The sequence below is a fragment of the Idiotropiscis lumnitzeri genome, chromosome 11 (genome assembly GCF_059441095.1).
Source record: "Idiotropiscis lumnitzeri isolate Australia: NSW breed Sydney's pygmy pipehorse chromosome 11, RoL_Ilum_1.0, whole genome shotgun sequence".
NCBI lineage: Eukaryota > Metazoa > Chordata > Actinopteri > Syngnathiformes > Syngnathidae > Idiotropiscis > Idiotropiscis lumnitzeri.
The window spans coordinates 5,097,611-5,122,511 of NC_142401.1; the positions used below are offsets into that span (position 1 = coordinate 5,097,611).

The window sequence follows — 24,901 nt, forward strand, 5'->3', positions numbered from 1 at the left end:
AAGGACGTATAAAACACAATGTAAGCGCAACCAAGCCATATCTGCCCTCTAGTGGTTAATGGTGATATTACAAACTACAGTCAACGCAAGTTTGCAGTTTGGCACCGGCGAATAAAATCTTTAAGGATTTTTTTTTTATTGAATATCTTCTATCCGCCAGAAAATTACCCCAGTTTAACGTTATACAGCGTTTTGGGAGAATATTTTAGGTTTGTAAAAATAAATAAACGTTTTATTTTCTCATCTTTTCTGCCCCGGCTGGGACAAGATTGGAGGCTGACCACATCCTTACTGGGCGCCTCAAATGTTGTTGCTTTGCTGTCCTGGCTCCAATTGAACTTGTCAAAAGGCCCACTGGCCCCTCTTCCCTCAGTGCGGCAGATGTGCTGCAATACTCCCAAGCGCCAGCGGGTGTCGCTGTGGTCTTACAGATCAGCAGATGTCGAGGAGACAGTCACGCTGGAGAGGGCCTGCCTGCCCGCTTTGGGAGAACGCCGCTCGCTTCCCATTCTTCCTCATACACAGACACACAACATGGCGGTCTAGAATGGTCGGCCGACGCGCACGAGCGGACTAACAGTGGGATTAAGCCCACAAATATGCCCGCAAAATATATTTCCAAGCGGCGATTCGGGAGGGCAAATCGAGGATTTTGATCCGGATTGCGACGCGTTTTCTTGGATTTGACCACGTCAAGTGACAGCAAAGTGTCGGCGGCGTGTCCCAGATCTCGGCTGCCTCCTCTGCTATCAGCAGGTCCCCCCCACCCCACTCTCCCTCTCGGCTCCAGGGGTGTGGAGACAGGGGCCGGGGCCGGGGCCGACAGCGTGGACAAGCAAGCGGGCCCACATTCCTACTTTCCTTGGCCTCCCCCTCCGCCTTCAGAGCTTCCTCTGGGCGTTACTGGAGTCTTGGTGAGTTTTGTTGTTTTGGGTTGTTCCAAACCTGCAACACACATGTTCCAATGTCGGCGGTACCATCATGTTTCCTTTTCCTCTTGCATTTTTGTCACCTTGAGCGTTTACCCCCCTCCCTACAGGTATCATACTTTCTAACTTTAGCACTGTGGGGAGACTTCCACTGTTTGCGTTTGGAAAAATCCAGACCTTCAGTTGTACAACGTCTTTGTTACTGCTCGACGAGTAGCTCGGAGGCAGGGAGGGAAATATTAGTGAAGGGTGGGGTGAGGGGGGGGGCATATGTGGAAAGAAAGATCCACAGATGATTTCAGAACCAGAAGTGATTTGTCATTCTGCAACCCACGGCAGCGAGTTTAGAAAGGTCGAGTTCTGTCTCGCTGGGAAGTCCACTTTATTGATCGCCATTGTGTTTCTTTGCATGTTTGGAGAGGGTGCGAGTGAAGATACTTGAGTGGGTGCGGGTGGGGGCTTTACACGCGTGCCACAAGAGGACTAAGGTCACCCCAACATTAGCATATTAGCTCTGTCAAATCACAACGTCCTCGAGGGGACCTGGATTCCCCTTCAGAGCATCTACCCTTGCCCCCCTCCCCTCAGTTTTAAAGATATGTCTGCCCTCCCCTCTTTCACCAGAGCATACTATTTGAAAGTTGGTGCCACTGGGATTTTTCTTTTTCAATTCCACTGTTACTTGCTCTGCTTAAAGTATCTGTTCAGCCAAGAAACAATTCAATACATTACAACTTTATTTATATAGCAGGCTCATTTTTCACTAACAAGCTTAGATGAGATATTTTTATGATCAGGAATTAGTTATCTTTTTTATGCATTCATTTTGGAGAAATTAGGAATATTGTATAAGTGACGACATGAAAGAACGCCTACTATTAATAAGGAATATGGCCACGCCCACCGCTCTCTCCATGTTTCAGTCGGAGTCATTAAAGGGAGCGATTACAAACTCTCCAGTGGAAATCATTGCTTATGACATCCAAAAACGGTGATGAAATGGCACCAGAATTCATGCCCACATCCCTACCTACGACCTCTTCATCATATCGAAAGGATTAACCTCTCCGTGGCTGATTTATAATCGAATGAGGAATTGTGGAAGTGAGCAGAAGTACACAGATGATTGCTGAGAGGAGCGTACACCTTTTCTTTGAACATGACGCGCAGCCCCGATTAAAAGCACATGCCGCACCGCGATGCGCACCGTTCAAGACAGATAACAAACCGAGCTCTAAAAGGGGGCGTGTCAAAATTGGTCGTAAATCTCATAACAAAAAAAAACTTTTACGTCACTACAGAGTCTTTTAGTTGGGTGAGTTTTAGTATTGTGTCGTTTTTACGTGCAAACTTATAATATAAGTGCCAGTGTTAACATGAAGCGTTCCTTTAAAATACCTGGAGAAAATGTAAATACTGTAGGATGACATTTGGAGTGCTTACAAGTCTGCATGAGCAGGACTGAGGTTGCATGGAAGGACCTGGAACGTAGCAAATGACAAATGCCGTTTGCTATGTCTAATAATCCTGACTCATCACATCTGGAGACATTCTCTGAGAAGCAGCGCATTCCAATAAATCGCAACATCGTTTGTCCAACACTCGTAACTAGGGAGGGTAGGAGTCCAGACGTTTCCTAACATGGTTCAATGTCCGTTATTATCTCCCTGGTACATAATTTCTTCTATTGTGGATTTTCTTGCTATATTTCTTTTTTCTAAGTTGGACACGTGAGGTGAAATTTGTTTCACAGAAAACGAGAGCATATCATCCCCAAATCCCCATTGCCTAATTGTGGGTGCGTTTGGAAACAGTTTGGAAACTCAGAATGTTGTAAAAATGTGCCACTTGGTTATTCATAAACTGAGTACCGGAGCCCAGTGCATCATGTAGTGCAAGGAAAGTAAACAATTGTTGTACGAGCTGCTGATTATAGGCTGCGTTCAGAAATGAATGTGAGCCGAGTGTGCTTTGCTTTCGGCAACACAACAAAGAAATGTCCACTTGATAACTATGTTAGTTTTAAAAAAAAAAAAAAAAGTTTAAAATGACGTACCTTAATTTGAATTCTGCGTCCGATATTAGAATCTTGGTGGGTCATGCTCATTTTGCCGCAGTAAATCTATTTTTGTGAAAACCAAATGTTATTTCCCATGATACCATTGTTCTTTCTTTTTTTTTCTTTAATCTTCCATGTGAAGTAAAATGAGTTACAGTGCTGGTATTTATTTATTCATTTTTATTATTATTATATATATATATATATATAAATATTATTAATATATTTATTATTAATATATTTATTATTTTAAAAGTAAAATGTATTATATGTGACAACTCTTTAGAAGGGTGGAAACCTTACATGGAGTTGTAATGGTTTAATAGAGAGTTTTAAAAAAGAAAAAAAAGTCAAGCTCTACTTAGCGAAAATTCACCCGTGAAAAGTGAGGGAATACCGTCGAGCTAATTACTTTTCTCAGGACAAGTAACGCACTTGTAATAACCCAAATTCTACGCTTGGAGGTTGAAAAGCTTTTGAGCATGTGTACCTTTACTGAATCAAACCCATTTGTTAGGCTTTAGCATGATCACCTCCATCGCAATGCCGTATGGAGAACCATCCTGTGTGCGTGTGATGGCGAGCGCCTCATTGTATTAACGGCTGGCCAAAGTGTGCCAGCATCATCTCCCTTCTGCTGTCCATAGCGTTTTCAAGCTATTTATAGACATTGTGTTATTTCAGTCACTGACCCTCACTCCATACTTTTCACTACTGGCCTAGTTTGTGGATAAACGTCGGTATTGAATAGGCAGCGAAAGTATACCTTGGCACACTGTTAGGAATTGACTTTTTTTGGGTGGGACAGGAGCTGTGTTTTTGTTTCCACCTGTAGGCGTGCAGATTTCTCCATGGTTGGCGCACGGTGCTTCTGTCCCAGATGAGACAAATGCAGCTCCAGTGAGATAATTCTGAAGCTTTGTGGGACGTGATTTAGGCTGCGTGTAATTTTGTCGCTGATTTAGGTGTGCGATGCAGGAAATTAAAATATAAATAAAGCATCATCCATGTTCAGGTGTATGGCTAAATTTGCTATGAAACTCTGAATTGGGCAGATTTCCGTGCGCAATGTAAATGCTGAGTGGATTTTGAAAATGTTCTGTCATGTCGTCATGTCAGAGATGTCTGTTCATTTGGCATCGGCCTCTTATCTTTTGAGAGGAAAAGGAGGGGTCAAGAGTCGTTTGGCACAGTCTGATATGTCAGTTTGCAGTGTGGTTCCCCAATTGTTGAAGAACTCCAAAGAGCACAGCCATATAAATACAAATTAAAAAAAAATATTCTATATTAAATATACTTATTTAATTTATATATTTTTTATTAATTTTTTTTAATTATTATTTTATTTTATTTTTTTGGGTCGTTCAGAATAGGAAGCAGAGTTTGAATTAGTGCTTGCAACACCTTCTGAAATAGCTTTCACCTGAAAATTTGTTGGATCCAAAACTAAATGAATGCACTTGAAAGAACTGAACTGAAGGAACAGAAAGACTCACATTAATTATGTGGAGTTTGTGCATACTCCATGTTTATTTTTCTGTTGTATATACATTAGCGCAGGGGTCTTTAATCCTGTCTTTTCGAGGACCGGCGTCCTGCCGGGTTTTCCATCTCTCCCTGCTGCAACACATCTGATTCGCTCGGTGCAAATGTTCAAACTTGATTATTATTGCTTAACCCACCTCCCCTTTATGGTTATATTAATAGTAGCTGAAGAATAGTCTGCTGACTAAATTATGTTGGAAGATGTACAAGTTGAATTCAAACTGAAGTGACTGGTCTTGTCATTGGCCTTCATTTGGCTGCGCACAGCGCTCAAGGGTCACCGTGGCTTCTGCGGGGAGGCTTTGCTTTGCACCTCCTCATCCGTTCCCCGCAATAAAGACGACGTAGAGCAAAGCCACTCGCTCACTCATTTAACTTACTCCACTGATTTTTATGACCCCCGATGCCAGCCAATCATCAATTTAGGCTTCATAACAGACAAAACCAGGCCACCCATGTTGGTGAAATTAGCCCAAATCACAGCCCTTGTGCATATCCTTGCCTCCCAAACAAGCCACCAGCTGATGAATGAAGCCAGCAAGAGCGAAAACCACACCGACACCGAGTCGTATCCCTCGCCATGGAAGTCCAGAGGATTGCGGCTGTTGTATGTGGCACCGGAGACGTATAATCTGTGGTCTGTTTCAAAGAAAGAGTCCGAGCGGCCCTGAGTTAGGTTCACTTCTGCCTCCTGTGAAGAGAGGCATTCACAGTAAGCCCCCACCCCCCACACCCCGCCCTCCTCCTCCTCCTCCCTTCTACTCTCAAGACATAGAAAGTGTATTAATATGCAATGAATGGACAGAGACAGGCTGCCATTTTCTTATTCTGCAACCACCAGTTGAGCAGAATGCCTCGCCAAAAAGCCAGAGGGAAGGCTTTTGCTGCATGGAGGCTAATGTACACTTGACCAGAAGCCTTTGTAACTATTGGCTCTCCAGCTGGCTGTGTCAGACCCGCGAGCAATTCTAAATGAGGTTTGTTGATTTTGCTACACCATTATTGACAGCGCCGAATTAATTCCCGTGGATGAAGATGTTACAGCAGCGGGTCTCCAACCACTGGCCTACGGCCGGGTATCAGTCCACGCACTATTTTGTATTGGACCGCACAGAGAGTCAGACAATTTTTTTTTTTTTTTTAAATACAAGACAATCCTAATCACGCATGACGAGAAGGGGGTCAACTTCCGAAGATGAAGCTATTTTGACAAGATAGTTCACCATCGATGTTTTAGGCCTATTCATTTTTTTTTTTTGTGCTGTGTTTAAAAAAATTTATATATTTTTTTCAAGCGCCGACTCCATTACAGGTCCTGCGAGGTTTATTCACTTGAGTTATTCGAAAATCTCGTCACACAGTTCCTAACTGAAAACTACAGTATGTAGGAAGTTGAAGCGCTTCCGTAATCTTTTCATTTGGATTTGTGCTGTCAAGCAAATTCATCCTGTATGATGTCATTCCCAGATTAATGCAGAACCTCACTGCAACCCAAAATGTTGATCATTGTTTTCCAATGTGAAAGCAGATGCTTGATCAAAAATGAAACCTTTTCAAACGCAAAGGTCATCAGTTTGTTTTCATGGAACAGTACGAGAATCGGAGAAGAGGTTGAAATTCAGAGGATTTCGACAATTTTAGGTTAAACGGTATCATAACGATGAATTGATTATTTAAAAAAAAAAAAAATCATAATTCATAGTTGTCAATCAGTTCATTCTTGCATCGCTAATTTACTCTATAAAAAGGTTCAGTATGGACCAAGTAGGGCTTTTTTCTTTTCGATTTAGATTCTTTGGGTCTGAATTCGATTCAATTCAATATTGATTTCCATTCTCTGATCTCGATGCATGGAAGAAGTGTAAGATTACATAAACGACTCAATTCTGACAATTTGAAATCCATGTGACCAAGAGTTGAAGAACCTTATGAAATGAACACCTAGCTTGCGTCTCAACATTTGGTCGTCCCGGCGACTTCTTTCTTAGATGGTACCTCGAAGTGTTCTTTTCACTCCGTGAATGAAATGGCACGTGAACACTCCAAGCCTTTCGCTGTTGTGTGATTTCACTCCTATGAGGTCTGCACTTGGCCACAGGCAGCCGAGCAGCTGTCTTCATTAGTTGCTTGTGGGCGGACTCGCCTCACTTGGATATTAGGTATCAGGTTCTGCACAGCAATGTCCTCTGTTGCACAGGAAACGGATTTCAAGTTGCATGTTAACATTTGCATAATGATCGAGGGAAGGACGTGGTTGTCAAGAATGTGTTGTGTTCTCAAGTGGGGGTAAATATTCACTATTGGCAAGAAATATGTTGCTGAATATGTTTGAAGAGAGAATTTAGTACTAAATAGTTGAGATTTGGCGTTCCCTATGGAGTTGTGTGGATTCTGTGGGGGCGGGGCTAAAACAAGTTCAAATACATGTACAGGAAGTACATGACCTGTTCTCCTGCTTTTGTCGTTGTCATTTAAGTCAGCTTTTTAAGACAAGGGACATTGTTAGAAATTAATTAGTTAATTTTGACTCGGTTAAGCCCTCGGAATTTTGGCATGTACGAAGTTCTGCTGTTTTACTTTCGAATGAAGGCATTTTTTTTTACCTGATATTCTATAGCTGATACTGCACAAAAACGTTCCCCAAAAAGGCCCTGCTGACTGGGAAAATATCAAATTATTCCGGAACCTATGGTCCGGATCAATTTGGACGGTACTACCAAGCACCAATTCACAGCAACTCGACAGTTCCGAAGTACGTCGAGTGGAAGAGTTTGCGATTTTGGACGATTTGTGCGCATGCTAGCGTCATGACGTCACCCACTCACACTGGCTTGTCACGCGTGACAAATATTTTTCTGAGTTTGACGTGAGCGAGACCCGACTGAAGGTGCAGCCGCCTGCCGTCATGCCACATGAATACAGTTCATAAAGCAAGCAACAATGGTTCCGCACCGTGGCGAGATGGACTTGTTGCTGCTGATGCTGCCCGGCAGTGGCTGGCGGTGTACTCGAGTTCCTCGCACTGATGCCTCAAAGGGTGGACGCCGCCGTCGGCCGACCCAAACAACAACCACCCAAGCAACAAACTTGTTTTACTACCACATATTTTGTGTGCTGTTTCACCTCTGGAAAGTTGTTTTATTGTATCTTATCCTTCCAGTACTTTCCTTTTGAATATATAGCTCTATAGAATGTCTAAAAACATCAAAATCAGTTTTAAAAAACACATGCGCGCATACGCACGCACGCACACACACACACACACACACACGCGCGCTCAAGAAGATAAAAACTGTCCCCATCTGTGGAGGGAGTGTTAGCAGGAAACAATGAGTCATGCAACATTTGGAATGGTTAGTGAAAAAGCTTGTTGATGCGACTAAGTTGAGTCTCACCTTGTAGATAATGTTAAACATGATACTTTATACATGCATAATGCTGTCATCATTTAATATTTCGATTATTCAAACAATTTTCCATCGATGGATCGAATATGATTCAAATCTAGTTTGCGTTAAAGTTGATGGTAATTTTCCTTTTTTTTTTTCAACCGATCACAAATTATTTGGCAAATTGCAAATATACATCTATTGTCGTTTTAAGTTGTAATATCAACCTTCACCACTAGATGGAAGACATGGCTTAGTTGCACATTGATTGATATGCAGGAAAAACATAGTAGTACCGCAATAATAAAAAAAAAAAAAATAGAGACTTGATTTTTTTTTTTTTAATGCTCAAAATTAGTTGTGGCGTGTAATGTGGTTTTCTTGCAGTTTGTGCCGTCTTTGAATTGAATTTTTTTTGCACTAGAGAAAAAAAATGGTTGTTTTTTTTTTTTTGGCTTGCAACACTTGGGATAGTAGATTTTTTTATTTTTTTTTTTTATAAATGCATTGAGAAATGTATTAAGAATGAAATATATGAAGAGCACAAGATTTTGTCCAAAGTGTTATCTAGCAAATTAGGCAAATATATTCCATTTTAAGCATCCGATTTGCGCAGGATGTTGTGCTGTTTTTGGCTCAGCCAGTGCTCGAGTATCTGTAAACAAGCAGATGGACTGGATTATTCCCGGGTCAAAATCATGAGATTAGGCCCACAGATTATCACAGTTTTGTCAGGGAGACCATAGTCTCGGTTGGGATCGAGGATTAGCGTTTGCAGGGCCTTCCACCCAGCGGCAGTTATGCTTTCTCCAAATCCTCTCGTGGCCGTAAGTCACCCACCTTGGCTGCAACTATCTTTAATTCCGGTTCAGTCAGTTTCACAACGGAAATATGAACGTGACAGCAATGCTGTTTTCCTTGTTTTTTGGTAGGTCAATAACCGATGTTTGTTTGTTGGATTTACGTCATTAAAAACCAATATTTGCACAGCAATCAGTCAAGCCTCAACTCAAATTTTGAGCTGCTGACAAATTCCCACCCCTACCGGGCATGCTTCTGGCGAGTCACATGACTTGTCACATCTTTAACTGATGCCTATGGCTGCACGCAAATGAGACTTGTTACATGTGATTTACCTTTGAAGAACATTTTTGTGTAAAAGGTGCAAATGAATTGATTTGTTCGTCTTCCCCTTGTGTTCTAGAGAACCGCTGTGCGAATGAGTGACTGATCTCAACTTCGCGTTTTCAGGTAAACTCAGGCTACTCTTGTACTCGGATTGAGTTTTAACGACAAAAACATGACAAATCAGAAATGTATCATGAGAATCCCAACATCATGTAAATAAAGCATTTCCAGTATGTGCTGTTAATGACATAATTGCATTATTATTTTTCAACACAAAACAATAATTCCAAATGAATTCTTATTTTTCATGTCCTTCTTTTGTGTTCTTGATTTAGGGCAGAATGGGTGTGTGTCCCTTGCTCCTGTTGCTCGGTCTCGCCCTCGGGGTCTCAACCCAAGATCATGTCCCCGTCACAAGTAAGAGCATTTATACAGTACATTTCGTTTTTTGTGTGACATTGGTCGGAAAAGTATAAAAAAAATCACAAAATCAACTCATTAGAATGCTTACATTTATATTTTACATGACTTTTTAAACACTAGTCCAAAAAATAACAAGGAGGTTCCCTTTCGCATACAAACACAACATACAACAATACCCGCGTATTCTCTCTGCTGTGTGGGAGCAACTGTTGCTGGAGCTCAGTTGGGGACCTTCTCGGCCTCTTCTTCTTGCTCTTCAAGTAGATCAAGATGGGACCTACTGGAGGCATATAAAACTTGCCAAACCATTAGTTAAAAACCTACGAGGGTGCAAACAATTAACCACAATTTAGCCGGGGAACACTTTAATCCCTCAGTCAGGATAAAGGATAATGACGTGACTTAGTAGAGTCTTAAATCAGCTGGGAAGACATCTTAAGTGGATAGATTGTATCTGAAACATGGTATTAACCTCTTGGAAATAATTTAGCGAAAGCCACTTGACTAATTGCCCCATTATTTCTCTAGGTGCTCCAAATATTTCTGCAGCGGCAACACAACCCCCCACCGCACCAGTCGTCAACAGCACAGTCGCACCCACCCTGTCCCCCACAGCGGCACCCGCAACCCTGCCCCTTGGAGCCGCCCCGACGACGATCACAACAACAACAATAGCAAGTCCGGCGGGTGCCGACGATGTCCGGGTGGAAGGTCCCAATGCCACTATAAGGCTGGCGCCAATTGCCCCTCCCCCACCTCAAAGTCCAACTCACGGCCCTCTGTCAACGCACAGCCCAGAGACTCCCTCTCCAACCACTTCAGTGGTGGGCGAGAATGGGACCACCCCAGCCATCGCAGACACCCCTACTCCCGAAACCTATATTGAAGATGATGACATGACCATGGAAACAGAGTCCACTGCAGATCCTGGCATGGATTACACCCCAGATGGTAGCCCGCACGGTGAGTACTAGTGCCTGACTTGTCATCATTCCTTTTTCTTTTTTCTTTTTTCTTTTTTCAACAGTCTCACTGATAAGAGTAGTCGTCACATGGTGATTGATAAGTGAGGAATACGAAAGTTGCGACTAATTTCTTAACATGTGCCGATATGACCCTTGGGGATCAATCCAGGTGTTCACGTGTGCCGATTTTGACCTTTGACCTCTGCTTCCTTACCTCGCGTAGGAGCTGAGGAAAAAATATGCCAAAGCACCCAGTGGGTTTATCCAAGCAGATTTTGATTTGAATGAAACTTCAATGATCAATTATTGAATGATTATCTGGGTGTATGGATACTTTTAACTCCTTATTGCTCTCTAAAAGTTTTTTAAGGCTATTTGTGAACCTGTGATCCACTAGGTAAGTTTCGAGGTCAAATTCTAGGTCAAAATGTCAAATTTTGTGAAGATTGGCCCAGTAGTTCCTGAGATAAGGTTTCCAAAGACGGCGGCCACGCCCCTTTTTGCAAAAAAGGTTGGCTTGCCACCAGTCCAGGGTGTATCCCACCTCTCTCCCTGAATGAGGGTAGAACCCCCCCCTTGACTTTGAACAAAATTGATGGCTGGATCCTCCCGTCCTTCAAAAGTCATAAAGGAGTGTAGGCATCAACAAATTGCATGTCCTCCACCGAGAGTATCCCTCCGAGTTCCACGGAGCAGCAAGATAATACTCTGTTCTCATGTGACCTAAGAGGAAGTGACTCATTTTTCTCCAGTGGAAAAACACTTCACCGCGATGTGGGCTTTGTCTTCATGGTGTGGTATTCGTGGATGACTAGAACGTGTTGCCATTCTCGTATTAGCTGTCATTGTTCCAAGTTGATTCAGACGTCATGTGAATTTATATCAGTTCCTCGTTTATGTCTTATCATTTTCCAAGGGCCTCGTTTTATCTTCCGCAGTTGCCATGTCTGGAAGTGAAGGCAGCGTGTTTCTCACCTATCGCCCAGAATAATACATGTAGCTTTCCTCGGACAAAAATAATTCTCCAAATGTGTTGGTGGCTTTTCGCTGGGCCGTATGAGTACAACACGATTTTCTGAGTGTCTTTTGTGGAAGCTGTCAAAGTAGCAGCAAGAGAGAAAAGCCAAGCACACTTTCTGGTCAAGAGTCGACTTTTAATATTTTAGATCTTCCGCTTTTAGATGTTGTAGCGGTTCTGGAAATATCCTGCCGTGACAGGCCTCCATTTAAGCGATCATCCATAAGAGGCAAAGCTCGATCCATCTGAACTTCAGCTCTTGTTTGAAAAGACGGTTCTTTCCCTCACATGAGAATTGCTAACATTTAAGTTTGCGTGCTGCAACTATAGCAACAGCGGTCCTCGCTACTTTTACCGATGTTGATTTGCGGCTTTCACTGCGTGGTATGTCAACTTTGTGATCACTTTGGGGTTCTGAGGTGATTCATAACTTCTCCATTGTCACCGTCTGGCCGTCTGAGCGCCTTTTGTGGAATCCTTGCCGAGTCTATTAAATGCCGAAAGGCTGTGTCAGGTCCACATGATGTTCGCAGCCTGCTGCGCTCTTCTTTTCCTCAGTGTGCACATTGTCAGAGGGTGAACACTGCAAAGCGCTGGGAATTGTGTGTGAAAATGTTACATAGCTGGCTCAAATGGTCCATTCTCTGACGCGCGTGACGGCCGAAGAGCTTTCTTGAATATCGAGTTGACAATTTTGTCCCTGCGTTGTCAGCACTGCCATACGTTTGTCTAGAGAATTCTCTTCTTTTGTTGCGGCTTAGTGTGTCTTACAGAGCAGCCGGTACGCAAACAGCAGCCAGCGTACTGTTTTATACAAACTCCTGTTGTTGGTCAGGCGAAACTCATGTCCTTTTGTGTTAACTGTTGCAGTGAAAAGGTTGGACGGAACATGATGAGTGCGAGGTAACTTGGCCGTGTCATGGAAATGTATGCATACTAGTCACCAGCCATAAGTTAAAAAAAAAAAAAAAATCATTGACTGCCATTGACGGCTAACGACGTCCAAATTTCTTTTTATTTTTTTTTTACTCGGCAGTTAGTGAATGAGTTAATGTTGAGTGTCCACAACCATAATTGGCAATGTCCCTTCACGAGACAAGTCTGCGCAGAGGAAAATGATTCTCATACCTCTGACATGGGGAGATCATTTAACATTTATGCTGTGAATAATTCATGCCGAATTCACAGCAAACGTCCTAAATGTTTCATTACTTTAGACAGTCATCCTCTGTCTGCCATCACTTTGCTTGTGACGAGTCACAGAGGCACGGAGTTGACCCTCTGTTAAAGTGCAATTTATCTGCTCTAAGAGACACCGTGTTGCACTTGTTTTGTTTTTTTTCTTTTAGGAAGCTAATTAAATATTAACACACATAACCATTACAGAAAGGAACAATCTAGAAATCACTGTTTGGCACTCGTGTTTCTTTCATTTGCACATTAAAGCTAAGTGACATGTTATGATGTAGAGAATGTTGTCATAAAAAATTAGTCATAACGATCATTTATCTCATATAGTTGAATTTACACTGTATTTTTTTTTTTAATGAAACGGCAGAAACACCGTAATCTCCTACATGATTTTTTTTTTTTTTTTTTTTTTAGTAAGACAAGTTCTCTGTCTTGGATTTTCGGCTGTCACAATTTTGTCATCGTGAGGGCCAGAGAGTGGATTTGTCCTTAAACAGGTTTGGGAGTGGGGGGGTGATGAACAAGGAAACACTTCCTAGCCAGTATCGCGTTTCAAGTGCGTTCCTGGAGATGTTTTTCTTTTTTTTTCCCTCCATACAGCCATTTTTACAACGCTCTCACCTCGGACACACCCGGTAAACATCTGAGAAATAGCGGATGAAATGAGGGCTAAGCGGGAGTAAAATGTATTGGTGGAATCCTGCCTGTCTTTAGATCCCTCCGCACGCCAACACACCTGATTCAAACGATCAGCTCATCAGCCAGCAAATAATCTCTTGATTATTTGCATCATGTGTGTTAGGATATGGCTCTCGGGGACTCGCAGAGCTCTTCTCGTGGTGTAGTAGCTGGTAATTAGTCAGGTTTAAGAACCCGACCTTACTCCATAGGTTTCACAGTTTAGGTTAATTACATTCGGTTATTTATTTATTTTTTATCACAGTGAGGCATCTGCTACGGTAATAAACTAGCAATATTGCCAACCTATCACACTGACTGTCTCGAACCCTTTCCTCTTTTTGTCCCTCACCAAGACAACAACCCTTCTGATGACATGCCAATCATAGCGGTGATGGTGGCCCTGTCTTCCTTGTTGGTCATTATTTTTATCATCATCATCCTCTACATGCTCAGGTTAGTGGAATGCAAAAAGATTCTCGAGTCGGAGACCTCATGTGACGTGACGGTCTGAAATGGCAATTGCTGATGGTCAACAATCGATTGCTTTGCAAGGAAAATGCATTGATGTCACTTGGTGAGTGCGTCACCATTTTGTTTTATGTTAACTGACAGGTTTAAAAAATACAAGCAGGCGGGAAGCCACTCCAACTCTTTCAGATTGACCAATGGAAGATCAGATGATACAGGTAAAAGCATTTGCTTGTTTGTCTGCATATGTTCGTATCTTGACATATGGCACCAAATGTAACCGCACACTAGGCAAGTATTCTTTTATTTTGGTGAAATATCAGCTAATGTGTATGGCGGCTTGTTCCAGCTTGTTAGCCTGCATTGCTTATTTTAACATTCGATTGATCTGGCTCCCTGAACTGATAACGTTTCATTGACTGTTGGCAGAAGGCTTTTGTTCTCTACAAACACGTTACCAGTATTGAGTCACAGCGCCCTCTGGCGGCGTTATTAAGAAAATAAAGTTGAACAAACTAAACAAAGATTGTGTATTTCCACCGTTTGTCGACTTTGTTGTCTCTCTCTCTCTCTCTCTCTCTCACACCTAATTCATCACTTATATCTCCTTTGCTTGGTACCCGGTGCAGAACTCCAGAGTGTGCCGCTATTGGCCCGTTCGCCCAGCACAAACAGGAAGTACCCACCCCTTCCTGTAGACAAGCTTGAGGAAGAAATGAATCGTCGCATGGCTGATGACAACAAGCTATTCAGGGAGGAGTTCAATGTACGCCGACTAATCCCCCCCGACCCTCAACACCCACCGCACCCGAACTGCTTACACCTCTAGTGTACATTTTGCTTAAAGGTCCAACATGATTAGTTTAGTTCTATAGCCAACAATTTCAACCAAAAGTTGTGATGCATTTAATGGAACAAAAAGTTTATGACGCAGGGATTTTTAAAAGATGAAGGGGTCCACAGTTTTTCATCAGGGCTTCTGAGGAGCCACATACCACGAAGCACTTCCTAACCTGGCGTATAATAAAAATGTTCTTTTAACTCATTTACTGCCGTTGACGGCTAAAGACGTCAAAGATCCGTTTTATTTTTGCTCGGCATAAAAAAAAATACCATTTAAGGACAGCACTAAACTGTCAAACTATAAATCAATATTTAGTGCAAAAATTTGTAATTTTATTCATCCCAAAGCCACAAAAAATATTAGTCGTATTAGACCAAAAGTTATAAGACGGCAGAGATTTTTTTTCTACCCATTTTTCTTACCAATGTCAGCATCCCTCGCACAATCTAAATGCATAATGGCGGCGGTTGGGTAATTTTCGGCAAAGTTTTAAATACTGTACATGTGCAGAAATCACACTCAAAGAAAAAAAATCCTTTGGCTGAAATGAAATGTTTACATGTCTCACGCACACACACACACACACACAAAATAATGTCTCAAAGACTGGAAGCCAGTATTAATCTTGGCACTCTTCTGTTATCTTACGCGCATAAATTTTTCCATGTTCAGGCCCTTCCAGTCTGCCCCATTCAGGCAACGTGTGACGCAGCATCCAAGGAAGAGAATAAAGAAAAGAACCGATATGTCAACATCCTGCCATGTAAGCAAACCACTAAACACCGCAACATCGTCCCTTTTGACCTAAGTGGGAAATGTTGCAATAGGTGTTTGAAACCTTTCCTGTTTTTTTAGATGACCACTCCAGGGTGCATCTCTCATCTCTGGAAGGAGTACCAGACTCCGACTTCATCAATGCCTCCTTTATAAATGTTTGTACAACAATAATATTCATTTCACCGTGTTTGTTGTGTGCTTTGACTTGAAATTAATCCCCCCCTTTTTTCTCCTTGTCGTCTCCTTCATTCCTGCATTTTGCAGGGTTACGAGGAGAAGAATAAGTTTATCGCAGCTCAAGGTAACATATCCCTGGAACAAGATTTATAGTATCACAATTGGTTCTCCGACTCGTCTGTAATTCCGTCGTTACTCTCAGGACCGAAGGAGGAAACCGTAAATGACTATTGGAGGATGATCTGGGAGCAGAACACAGCCACCATTGTCATGGTGACCAATCTGAAGGAGCGAAAAGAGGTAGCGGGATCATTTCTAGTTTGTCCGTCCAGAAGTCCCGAGTGAAATTGTGACTTGGTTTGACAAGGCTGCTTTTGCATTTCAGTGCAAGTGTGCCCAGTACTGGCCGGACCAGGGCTGTTGGACATACGGGAACATCCGCGTTTCCGTGGAGGATACGATGGTTCTCGTCGATTACACCATCCGCAAGTTTTGCATCCAACTGGTAAGAGTGAGGCCCTCTGTCGTTGGTGGATGGTATACTGATGGTGACGCGACTTCATGATACTGACCGGATCTGCTTTCATCGTATCTCAGGTTGGGGATGTATCTGGCAAAAAGCCCCAAAGGCTCGTCACTCAGTTCCATTTCACCAGCTGGCCGGATTTCGGTGTTCCATTCACCCCGATTGGTATGCTGAAGTTTCTCAAGAAAGTCAAGACGTACAACCCTCAATATGCCGGGCCCATTGTGGTCCACTGTAGGTAAGTCTCTGACTCATTGCGGTGTTTTCGTTTGTTGCCATGCTGTCCGGACATTTCACAAGAGGTTGTCACCACGTCCATGCTAGTGCGGGAGTCGGAAGAACGGGTACGTTCGTTGTCATCGATGCCATGTTGGACATGATGAACACTGAGAGGAAGGTGGATGTGTTCGGCTTCGTCACCCGAATTAGAGCCCAGCGATGTCAGATGGTCCAGACGGATGTAAGTCGCGCTCTGGAGCAAAACAAACTTTAGAAATGTAATTCACCTTGAGGCCAACTCCAGTGCATTTTTTTTCCCCATCATTATTTTACCTCTCACAGATGCAGTACGTGTTCATCTTCCAAGCGTTGTTAGAACACTATTTGTACGGAGACACTGAGCTGGAGGTGACCTCTCTGGAGTCCCACCTGGCTAAACTGTACGCGCCTTCGCCGGGAGCCGGCTGCAGTGGTTTGGAGGCTGAATTCAAGGTTGGTGCATGCGTTGGTTTTCATCCAATGCCCGCGGACATCTCTGTCTTGAATTTAAATAACGTGTGTGTTTTCTCAAGCTCATTGATTGCTTAATATCCTCTGACTTCTAGAAACTGACATCCATCAAGATCCAGAATGACAAGATGAGAACGGGCAATCTGCCTGCCAACATGAAAAAGAACAGAGTACTACAGATCATTCCATGTGAGTAAAGAAGACATTTTCCGTGCCTTGTTTTTTTTGTTTTGTTTTTTTTGAACACTCAACGCAGTTGTGCGTTGCTCTCTTCTTAGACGAGTTCAACAGAGTGATCATTCCAGTCAAACGAGGGGAGGAGAACACTGACTATGTCAATGCCTCTTTCATTGATGTGAGTGCCAAAGCTGCTGCATCCTCGCAGCTTTCTTGTTCTCTATTTCTTCCATGAAACCGCCCCGTCCATCTCTCGCTCTTTGCAGGGCTATCGTCAGAAAGACTCGTACATGGCAAGCCAAGGCCCCCTACAGCACACCATTGAGGACTTCTGGAGGATGATCTGGGAATGGAGAAGCTGCTCAATCGTCATGCTTACTGAGCTGGAGGAGAGAGGGCAGGTGTGTGCAATTGCGCAATGTGGAATATCCATCATTGCTGGTCTATCGAGCAGACGTAATGATGATAAAAGACATCCGAAGGCGATACTGATGGCATGACTGGTTTTGCCGTTTGCTCCCCCCCCCTCTCCCCCAGGAAAAGTGCGCTCAGTATTGGCCCAGTGATGGAGTCGTGGCCTTTGGGGACATCGCCATTGAACTTAAAAGGGAGGAAGAGAGCGAGAGCTACACAGTGCGTGACCTCCTGGTGACCAACAACAGGGTAAATAGAAATGAGCTAACAGATGTTCCATGCACTTATTGCCCCCCCCCAACCCAAACAAAATCTCCCAAACTTTATATAGCACTAAAATAATGATTCATTTGTATCAAATTACTCACAATTGTACTTAATGTGAACCTGCTTAGTTGAACACACGACTATTATTCTGTTGCATGAATGGCAACGGGGTGATACGCAGGTTAATTGTAACTATTGCCCTCTAGTGGTAGAGTGGTGAACTGCTTTTCATAATATTACTGGCAGAGATAAATGAACAAAAGATACTCTTTTGTTCTTAATAAGTACACAAGAGAGGGCAAAAAGACAAAACAAATATACTGACAGAAACAGTATTTTTAGTAAATAAAATATATTATTGACACACCTGATTTCTTGGAGCAAACTAAGTGGTTGGGCGTCGTGCTGTATACTTCTCACGTAAAGTTAGCAATAGTGAGAGTTTGGGTGAATTTTTAGAATGAACCTAAAATGTACTATAATCTTCACAAGTGAATTTAATTTGGCCTTCTCTAAACTTTTGAATGCACTTCTCCATCTTTCGATGTCTTTTTTTGCACAACTTGTTCTCTAACAGAACAGAACAGCAAAGTGTTTGTTCCATAAGTCGACCAGTTCATTTCCTCGTTCAAATAGAATTGGTGTTTAAACGGTCCTCTTCATCATGATGTTCATATTTTGACATTGCGGGACAAAGAAGACGCGAAACAATTGAGAAACAGTACCTCGTTGCAAAGCTTAAAACAGGATGTTCTCAGAAGGAAGTGGCCACTGATCAAGTTGTGCAAAAAAATACTGACGCGTTCCAACGTTGAGAGAAAGGTCAAGGTTTTTGTGCATTGTACGTTCATCTTAAAATTTCACCCGGAATTCATACGTTTTTGTCTGAGGTTTACCAACTGTGGCAGCACCACTCCATCTACCATGTCACTAATCTCCTCATTTTCCCACTTTCCCTCCATCCTTCCAGGAGAACAAAGCTCGAGCTGTGCGTCAGTTCCATTTCCATGGATGGCCAGAAGTGGGCATCCCCACCGATGGTAAAGGCATGATCAATATAATAGCTGCAGTGCAGAAACAGCAACAGCAGTCCGGCAACCATCCCATCACAGTCCACTGCAGGTAAGAGGCACTGGACACACACGGGGCTTTTTTTTTTTTTTTTGGAGGGGGCGGGGGGTAATTATGTCCACGGTATATATGGCATTTATTAAATCATAGCGTCTCCTTAAAAAAGACTGTGACTAAAGGGCTCTAAACTCATCTTATTATGGGATACCCTGAGAGACAGTACTTAATTCTGCCAGGAACGACTTGAAATTGAAATGGCCTTCTTGCATGCTATCATTGTATGTGTTATTTATGAACATGCTTCCTTTTCCCCTCGTATGTGCAGTGCTGGTGCGGGTCGGACAGGAACATTCTGTGCATTGAGCACAGTCCTGGAGAGGGTGAAGGCAGAAGGCATTCTGGATGTTTTCCAAACAGTCAAGAGCCTTAGATTGCAGCGACCCCACATGGTGCAGACACTGGTGAGCAGCTGATTTTATTGTTGTTCATTTTATTTTTGTGCCTCTATGTATGGATATATACAATTTGCAGCATATATGGAAAATTCCTTAATGTTCCATATTTAAGTAAACGGTACATCTGATCTCAGGTTGCAATTTCACAACATGTATGTTAGCATATATGAAGTTTCATAATACAATTGACTGATTAATGATGTAGAACAGGAAAAAGTTTTGCATCGCTGGTACTGATGTGATGTTTTCCACCCCGTTTTCCAGGAGCAGTACGAGTTCTGCTACAAAGTTGTCCAGGAGTATATTGATGCCTTTTCTGACTATGCCAATTTCAAATAGAGACCCACCATGGATAGACGGCTCATACTAACACCACGTGCATGCACCACAACACACACACACACACACACACACACACACACACGCACACAAAACATGACCTGCCTACTTCCAGCTGCAGGATTGTTTTCCTTTTTGGTGGCACATCACTTACCGTCTGCCTCTGTGGATGGAACAAACTGCCTGCAGGAAAAGGGAACCGCAATTTGAGTCTGGAAGGGAGGGCCGTGCAGTTGGACCGAGAGAAAGGAGATGCCTTCTTGAGTATTTTGTAACGTTGGTCTTGTTGATATCGCCCCTGATTCGCTTTCATACACATATTTTACTGTGTTGCATCGTTTAACTTTTACTTTTGGACACAGTTTTGAGTTTGGCTGCATTTTTGGGTGGCACCTGTAAAGTATTTTATTGCTATATATAAATATATAAAACAAATTCTTTATGAATATAAAACTAATGCTTTTGGAGGTTTATGTAAAATATTGCCTTTTTTTTTTTTTTTAACTATTAAGGACTGAAAAATGTTATCGCTTTTGGCTTTGCCAGAGCCACACTTTCGTAACGCGCAGTGACAAAGGCTCAAGATGAACTCTGAGACTTTGAAGTATGACACAGGGAAATCAATTAGTTCAGATTAGTTTTCACAAAAAAATATCAAATACGCTTTGGCATCGGCATCCTGGCGCAGTTTTGGGAAAATTGCATTTAAAATGCCCGCTGGTTGCGAGGTGACAGTTTTCTATGCGCAGACAGCTGAAAATTATCTGTCACTTTGTTCTGACGCTAAGGGTCCAATTGTATTAAGGCACTTGGAAAAATAATTTTTAAGGATTTATATATGAATATTTTTTTTCCCTGGTGCACGGAAGACTATATGGGCAAATGTATTCAAAAAAACACCACTTGACTCAGTCAGTCTGGTTTAGTTAGAAGTCCTTTAGCTTCCCCAGAATATTAATTTATTCTATCTGCTAGTCTACCAATTTTTGTGGTGTCATATTTGGAAAAATTTGCACAGAACTCTGACCTGAACCCATCAACATATTTTGAGAATAAATTGATCCACTCCAAAGTCTTTCCAAGGATGTGGAAATTGTTTCTGCTTCTAAAAGGGAGCCCAACTCTTATCAAATATTTTCTTCCTTTTTTCATTTCTGTTTGGTCAACTGTCCCACTACTTTTGTCCATATGTGTCAGATAAAAAAGTTGCGTTGAGCCTTTTTTAAAAAAACTTTTTATGAGACATCACAACGCTGTATTGTCGCTATTTAAAAGAATGTTCATTCATTGCCACCATGAAAACTGATGTTGAAGAATGTCGCTTTTTATTTGAATGCTGTTTTTTAACACAAATGGATATTTCCTTCATTTTTTTTTTTTTTTTTTTTTTTATTTCGGGTGCCATGCTGTGTTTACTCATTTTGTTTTTTGTTTTAGTTGCTGTTCTCTGTGAAACACTCACACTTGAACTACCATGACCATCCATCCCCCTCTTGATTGTAGTAATGAAAAATGAATGATGTCAGTTAAGCAGGGAGGCCCTTTTTTTTTTTTCTTTTTTTTCCCCCGCTGGAGCAAACCCAGGAAATGAAGCTCACCCTAATACACACTGGAAAACAAAACAAAACAAAAACCAATATCCACACTTTGCCTTCTGCAATTGCAGAAAATGCTAATGGAACTCCAAAAAATACCTGATGCACACAAAAAAATGTGGATTGCTTATCAATTCTATATATTTTTTTTAAATCACTTCATTTTATGTAACATTACGACACACAACCACACTGAAAACACCATGTGAAACTCTTCCCCAGTTTATCGAGCTATCGAAATCCCCACTTTGCATCCCACTGTTTGCGGTGTACCAAGTCCATGCAACATTTTTTTTTTATTTTTGTGGTGAGCCAGGAGCAGTTGTAGATGTTGATTGTCTCATGCACTATTTGCACCAGAACAAAAAATAAATAAATAAAGACCCACATTATGATTAAAACTGTGGGAAATGAAATCCATTTTGAAGTCTGTAAGCCTTCTAGTCATCAGGATTTAAAGTAGCAAATCTATGACCAGCCACTGAAATTAATGTTTGTGCATTGCGATATTTGCCCACAACTTTTTTTCTTTCTTCCATTTGACATTTGCGTCGTCAAGTATCTGCTTGCTTATTGTCCGTCAGTTACGCTTCATCGTCATGAGACACTTCCTCAACAGGACACTGTGCCAACTTCTGAACACCACAATTTTGCTTCAAAAATAAAAAGAAAAGTGCCTCATATTCATTTCAGAAAATGTTACCAATGATATGTGGTGAAATCTAAAATGATGTCTTTTCTATTACCAAAGCAGAATCAGTCTCAATCTTTTTTTCATTTATGCTGCCATCAATTTTCGAGGTGAAAAAAAGAATTCGCTTACCTGTGAGAAGCCAAACGTTTCGGTGGAAAGTGCTTTCCGCATGTCGGGAAATGAGCCACCATTTTCAAAATAAGTCATTCATCTGCCCCGTGCAGTGGCTACAAAAGCAGCTGCTTGCAAAGACTATTCCAGTTATTCTCTCCACCTAAATGTCGTCCTTATGCCTCCAACTGCACTCGCGTCCCTTTTCCTCGCTGACGTTTACCTTGGACCACCATCTTCCCGTTGGTCCAGGTTGAATGATTTCCCGACTTTGTATATAATGTACGGTTATTTATATTCCATTCCTGTCTGTGGCCTTTCTTATTTTATTTCCCTTCTCCTCCCCCTTTCCCTCGCTTTTTTTAAGAGGAAAAAAAAAAAGCTGTATATTGAATTGTAATGGGACCATTTTTGAAATGTATTGGATGTTTTGTTTGCAATTTTTAATTGGTATACTTGTCTTAAAATAATCCAACATTTTATTTGCCTCTGTTGGTTTCTAGTGTTTTGTTATTCAACATTTGAATATATGTGTATATAATTATATATATGATCAAATGATATATAATTATATAATGCCGGATGGCCTTTCTAAGCAGGATACTGTTGAAAACTAATAAAGTGCTTGAGATTTTTTCCTCCTGTCTGCATCTATCGTGCCGGTTTGAAGTCGAGACAACAACGTGATGCTCATTGAAAAGGTCACGGCGCAATGAAGACTGACAGCATGACGGCACAAAAATAATTGATTATCATTCGTGTCCACTTACAGATCAGGCAGTTCACTTGTGTAGTCTTGAAGGATCTTCCATTAATTTTTAATCCCATCACATATTTGTGCTTTTACCATTTAAATTGTATTTTTAGTTTTGCTAAAATGGCCCATCAAAAATATTTGTCAGTGCATTGAAATTATTAACATGGAGAATATTTTCTAATATATTTCTATTAATGATAATATTATTGCAAATTTCTCACTCCGTCTTTTGACACTTGTGTAATTTTCTGCCAAAAGAAACCGATTCAGCAAATATAAACTCACTATATTTTGCAGAATATAGCCAAGACTTCAACTCAATATGCATTTCCTCTTCTCATTAGAAAATTAAATAGCACAACCCGTGCCAATAAAAGCTCAAGCTAAGAAAATTAATTCTCAACTAAAACTACAGCATGACAAATCATATCAGTGGAGTGGGTGACCTGTGACTTTGACACCTGGCACCATCTTCACGTTTACAAATTTGTACAGGAGATCTAATCGAAAAGAGAAATTGCCCGTGGCCTGGCTAGGAGTCAACCATGTTTGTTCCTTTGCAATCGGCCTTCCTATGTTGGCCGAGCTGAAGTGACGTTCCAGGATGCGTCATCAAGATCAAATTAAAAAAAAAAGATTACTAATGAATATGCCCTAAAAGGCAATTTAAAATGCCAATCAAGAAAGACTTGTACTCAGTGTTTATTTAAAAATACAGCTAGTAATACAGATAGTAATCGTAACACAAATGATTTTTTTTTTTGTTCATCTAGAATAAAGTAGTGATTCATGCGTAAAAATGTCAGCCCGTGGGTGTCACTGCTGTTTGCAGATGAAAATTGGAATTATTCAGGTCCTCTTCACCTTACGCCCCCCAAACATTTTAATTTCTCCACTTGGGAGGAAAGGAGCAACGGGGGTCAAGAAAGGCGGGACAAACGGGAGGGTAATGAAATATCGGCTACATATATAGCACTTGAAAAGCGTCTGTTCAGTAAAGCGCTGAGAAATTGCTGACGAGTAACAGAAAGTCGCGCCTAGAAGCAAACTTCAAACAAGATCAAGTCCACGTTAAGACTTATCAGGTAAGACTTACATTTTGGCAATATTGAATTTAGTCACCTATTTTATTGTGAGGATTTAAAGTAACACACAAATTGGTAGCCTTATTTAGAAATGTTTTCCAAAAACTACAAATAGGATGTGCTGCTGCCAAAAAAAAAAATTGCATCTGGTTGATGTTTTACAATAGAAAAGCATGTCCTGGAAGAATTGCAGACATCGCGTCATTCTTGAAGTTTATGCAATTTTGTGACTTGTAGGGGGGAAAAAAATCCCATCTTTGCTTCTAGATAAATCCAAACAATCATGAGTGTATCTCGGCTGGCTCTGCTGCTTGGACTGCTTCTATGTATGGAAGCTCAGCTGTCCAACGGCCAGCACTGGTCTCATGGTTGGTATCCTGGAGGCAAGAGGGACCTGGACTCTTTTGGCACAACGGAGGTCAGGCGCAGTGCTAGTGTGTGGTTGACCTATTGTCTATATATTGACCTCACATCTCATTTTCAGATTTCAGAGGAGATCAAGCTATGCGAGGGAGGGGAATGCAGTTACTTGAGACCACAGAGGGGGAGTATTCTAAAGGCCATTCTCGTAAGTGCCAGCCAGTTAGTTCCGGGGATTAAATGTAAAGGGTGAATCAGGGCGACAATGCTTTTAATTCATAGTATAGTTTTGTGTAACTCACTAAATGGCTCTCTTTACAGTTGGATGTCTTAACCAGGGAGTTCCAGAAGAGAAAGTAACAACTGACTCTCCTCTTCATTATGCTAATTTTGACTTCATTTGACGTAATGTGGGCTGTTGGCATTCAGTGGTCAGTTAATGTGTGTTCAAAAGATGCCTTGAAATAAAGAGTTTATTTTGATATTATTTACTGTCTTTAATTTGTGTCTGCTATATCACAGAAGGTTAACATGAACTTTGGTAGGGCCGCAAATGGCTCCCGGGCTGCGTGTTTGACACCGACGCTCTAGTGTTACTACTGTGCAAAATATCTCTATGGCTCAAACAATCTAGTTTGGACTTTTATTATTTCAGTTGTGGACACATTATATACTCTTACGAATTCGAGCGGTTAGTGATCATGCACATATCTTTTTGACAGCGATC

At 41.7% G+C, this 24,901-nt stretch overlaps 2 protein-coding genes across 2 annotated transcripts; both read left to right on the forward strand.

The window, feature by feature from the left end:
• The first annotated feature begins 402 nt into the window (after positions 1–402).
• On the forward strand, positions 403–19,642 carry ptpra (protein tyrosine phosphatase receptor type A). Its single transcript, XM_088308173.1, has 22 exons — positions 403–914; positions 9,127–9,173; positions 9,386–9,467; positions 10,002–10,436; positions 13,682–13,781; positions 13,941–14,014; positions 14,426–14,562; positions 15,313–15,403; positions 15,496–15,572; positions 15,682–15,718; positions 15,797–15,894; positions 15,980–16,099; positions 16,192–16,358; positions 16,445–16,580; positions 16,682–16,831; positions 16,945–17,038; positions 17,128–17,204; positions 17,293–17,427; positions 17,564–17,689; positions 18,678–18,829; positions 19,104–19,239; positions 19,498–19,642. The coding sequence occupies exons 3-22, from the start codon at positions 9,392–9,394 to the stop codon at positions 19,570–19,572; spliced, it is 2,493 nt and encodes an 830-aa protein (XP_088164299.1). The 5' UTR covers positions 403–914; positions 9,127–9,173; positions 9,386–9,391; the 3' UTR covers positions 19,573–19,642.
• A 4,094-nt stretch (positions 19,643–23,736) lies between these two features.
• gnrh2 (gonadotropin-releasing hormone 2) lies at positions 23,737–24,534 on the forward strand. Its single transcript, XM_088308176.1, has 4 exons — positions 23,737–23,814; positions 24,082–24,232; positions 24,299–24,382; positions 24,496–24,534. The coding sequence occupies exons 2-4, from the start codon at positions 24,098–24,100 to the stop codon at positions 24,532–24,534; spliced, it is 258 nt and encodes an 85-aa protein (XP_088164302.1). The 5' UTR covers positions 23,737–23,814; positions 24,082–24,097.
• The last annotated feature ends 367 nt before the right edge of the window (positions 24,535–24,901 follow it).

Coding starts and splice junctions, on each gene's coding strand:
- gnrh2 (XM_088308176.1), top strand. CDS start 24,098: ATGAGTGTATCTCGGCTGGCTCTGCTGCTTGGACTGCTTCTATGTATG. Junction 24,233..24,298: donor ACTCTTTTGGCACAACGGAG/GTCAGGCGCAGT, acceptor TCTCATTTTCAG/ATTTCAGAGGAGATCAAGCT. Junction 24,383..24,495: donor GTATTCTAAAGGCCATTCTC/GTAAGTGCCAGC, acceptor CTCTCTTTACAG/TTGGATGTCTTAACCAGGGA.
- ptpra (XM_088308173.1), top strand. CDS start 9,392: ATGGGTGTGTGTCCCTTGCTCCTGTTGCTCGGTCTCGCCCTCGGGGTC. Junction 15,719..15,796: donor TAAGTTTATCGCAGCTCAAG/GTAACATATCCC, acceptor CGTTACTCTCAG/GACCGAAGGAGGAAACCGTA. Junction 17,428..17,563: donor AGCTGGAGGAGAGAGGGCAG/GTGTGTGCAATT, acceptor CCTCTCCCCCAG/GAAAAGTGCGCTCAGTATTG.